Below are 3,439 nucleotides of genomic sequence, written 5' to 3' on the forward strand. Positions count from 1 at the left end.
TCTTTGCGAACATGGCTGGTTCAAATAACCAGAGACATTGTTTCTTTGACGAAGACGATTCTGTGGTTGACACAGAGCCTGGCCATTCAGGTCACAACTACTTCCAATATCAACACACCCTTGTTTCCAGGACTATGGGATACGCTACCTATTACAGAAGCCCTGGCGTTAGAGGAGCACCCTTCTCGCTTTCTTCGCCGAGATCTGCCGCCAGATTCTACGATGCAAGATTCGAAGATCACCAGCCTCACTTCCTCCATTCTTGTTTCCTCTGCAAGAAGCCACTCGGGGAAAACAGAGACATCTTCATGTACAGGTTAGAATCAAGATTCAAGGATTCAAGAATTCGAGATCCCTTTCCCCAATTCAGCAATGGATTTTTGTTATTTTAGATTTAGGGTTTGGATAATTGGAATCTGATTTTGAAATTTGATGGCAGGGGTGACACGCCTTTCTGTAGCGAAGAGTGCAGGCTAGAACAGATTGAGATAGACGAAGCTAAGGAGAAGAATCGGAACCTTTCTTCTTCCATGAAAGCTTTGAGAAAAAAGGAGCAAAGAAAATCCACATCACCAAACAGGGCTCAAGATTACTCTTTCCGTACAGGAACGGTTGCTGCCGCTTAGATGAAAAAACCAACCACCTCGATGCAATTTTTAGGGTTATCAGAGAGAGAGAATACACTAAAAAAACAACAGAAAAAAGAGAAAAGTAAAAACAAAAAAAGAAAAAGTAGAAGAGAAGGTGTTTCTTTTTTTTTCTTTTTTTTAATTTTGGGGATAGATCTTTCTTTCTTTCATCGAAGAAGGTTCGAGAGAGAAGAGATCCAGTTGTGGAAGTAATTTTTGTTCATCAAGCTGTAAATGTTACGCCTGTTCAGAAGAGTGTGTACTGTAACGCTTGCGGGATCCTCTCTCCGAAATGGCTTATTTTCTGGGGAATTTTTTTTTCTTTTTTGGGGTGGGAAAAAGTATACCAAACGTTTTGGTTTTCTGCTACTTTCATGTAATGTATTTACTATTATGTATGTTGTCTCAAAAATGTTTCATAATTTTAACGAAGAAACTGAATACGAGCTAAATTTCCTTCTTCTTTCTTTTGTTCTCTGTTTTATTTTTATTTGTTCATGATATTGGTTTAGAGAAGAAATTGATAATAATAATACTAAGAAGAACAGAATTTGATTCTACCGTTTACTAATTACCATGGTTGTTGATGATTGTATTCAGTTCTTTTACTCTTTTCCCCATTTGATATTACATTCGTATTCTGGAGTCACAAAAGAAACACAGCTGCTAAAAATTTCTTTCCATTTCAAAATTCAAACCCAAAGATAAAAGGTGTGAAGTTCAGCACATCAATATTGAGACAAGTTCCTATAGTTCAGTACTTCAGTGTACTTTTGGCTTTTCTCGGTTACTAAAATATTTTCTAAATATATATACGATGCTTTGGTCCGTACGGCAAGACATGAAACATGTCTAAGTAGTCGCTGCTGTAGAGTGCTGAGTTCTCATACCTGTAAGCAATCATCCATCTTCAATTTTATTTTGTTTTCCCCTCAAGAACCACAAAATTAAAGTATGATGAGGTAAAGTAAAAGTGTAAAACTCCATTTAACATATCATCTTCAATATTCATGTAATGAAATCCAATTATTCTCGGCTGTATGGGGTGAGCAACTGAGCATAGCATCCCATGACCGACGGCGAAAGCAAAGCATACTTTCTTTAATCGCTTATATTAATCAAGATATTTAAGGCAGCTGAAACTGAAAGGCAAAAAGTTATAAACCCGTGACATATTTGGTTAAAATAATGTTAAATGGTTACTTTAACTTTAAAAAAGAATAATAAAAACTCCACATTAGTTACTTCCAAGTTCCAAAATAAGTTGGGTGGTGGAGGGCATCTAGAGAACTTAAGAGAAGTGAGTATTAATTGTCATTGACTTATTTCTAATGGTGAAAGGCCAAAACCATAGCTTCATTGTCCAATAACTTCGCTTCCCAAACCCAGTTGCCAGAACTATTGCTGCCAATTACTTTTCACCATATATTCTGTTGCCATTGGGTATTTTGAAATTAAATGTTCTAGCCTTAATTGGGCACTGTTGTTGTCCATTACTTATTTGACCTGTTCTATTTTCTTGTCTGACTTTTTCTCCTGTCTTCATTACCCTTTGGTAAAAATAAAATTTCGGAATATAGCATAGCAGTGAATAAAAGTTACTTCTTTGTTCTGATCAAGAGCCATGAACATTCTTATGGCTACTTGTTATAACGAAAACATCAAGCTTTTGCAAATTTATCCCCAGCAACAGTAGCTGAAATGTGAGCGTGATAGTAATTCAGGAGGAAAAAAAAAAGAGTCATAAACTGATAATAGAAAACATGGTGCTAATAAGCTTAAAACATTAGCAAAATGTCTTTTGCGGCATCAACTCTGAGACGCATCGGGCTTTGCAGAAATAAAGCTAGAAATGGACGTCGTTTTGAACCCAGCAGCATTGAAGGGCCTAAATGGCGTTTACCTTGCGAAGAGGCTTTTCCATGATCCACATTTTTCTCGTATGCGTTTTCAAGTGGGTCTTTCCTCTTTCCTCAACCCACCCCCCACCAAAAAGTGCCTTTTAATTTCCTTTTGGTGGAGCGTCTAGTGGGTCTATTTCAATAAATAAACAAATTTGTAGTACGGCCTTGGCCCCGTAAGAAAATAAGAGATGGTAATCAAATCTCAAATATTGCACGGACGATATTGGCATTGGCCTTGATCTAGTCGTCATCATATATGCTTTACAATAAGTACATTTGGATTCGAAACTTGGTTAAGCCAAGTCCTATGTCCTTGTGCAATTTATGCATATGATGATGAAGTAAACCTTTGGTTTTTGGTATCAAATCTATACTTAGAAACAAATATTTATTAAGAGAAAAAGGTTTTAATTTTTTTATGAATTAAACACATAAAATATCTAGTCACCAAAATTTTTAAAAATTGTTGGTTAATTTTGTTGAAACTTTTTATTGATAATACTTTTAGCAAATAACATGACCCTTTTAATCTTTTATCCTAATAGGAAAGCTTTCTTCTTAGTTCTTACTCTACTTTATTTAATACAGATACAGATACAGGTAGATAGAGGCATCGACGTCATGGTCATGGTTAATATAATAAGTATACAAACTTCTGGCTACCCACGGAGGCCACGGCATGCAAGGTGGCGAGCTGGCCTGCGTTGCTGGCGTTGTGCCGGTGTCAGTGTTGGGCGCATCGCGCCACGTTCATAATTAATACTACCATCCTTGCATTAGTGTGCCACACCGTTTTTTCTTTTCAGTTTTTCTATCTTTTGCGTTAAAGATACGTATTCATTTTATAAATTAATTTTTTATTAAAAATATAAAAAGTTAAATTTTAATATATTTATTTTATAATAA

The 3,439-nt window shown here is 35.9% G+C and overlaps 1 protein-coding gene across 1 annotated transcript in view; it reads left to right on the forward strand.

Moving 5' to 3' along the window:
- The window catches only part of LOC107642618, a 2,196-nt gene extending 1,115 nt beyond the window's left edge, over positions 1–1,081 (forward strand). The window contains exons 2-3 of the mRNA XM_021122894.1: positions 1–316; positions 440–1,081. Of these exons, the coding sequence (XP_020978553.1) occupies positions 12–316; positions 440–626 (492 nt within the window). The 5' untranslated portion in view covers positions 1–11 and the 3' untranslated portion in view covers positions 627–1,081. The remainder of the gene's footprint in view (positions 317–439) is intronic.

The sequence above is a fragment of the Arachis ipaensis genome, chromosome B05, assembly GCF_000816755.2.
Source record: "Arachis ipaensis cultivar K30076 chromosome B05, Araip1.1, whole genome shotgun sequence".
NCBI classification, from domain to species: domain Eukaryota; kingdom Viridiplantae; phylum Streptophyta; class Magnoliopsida; order Fabales; family Fabaceae; genus Arachis; species Arachis ipaensis.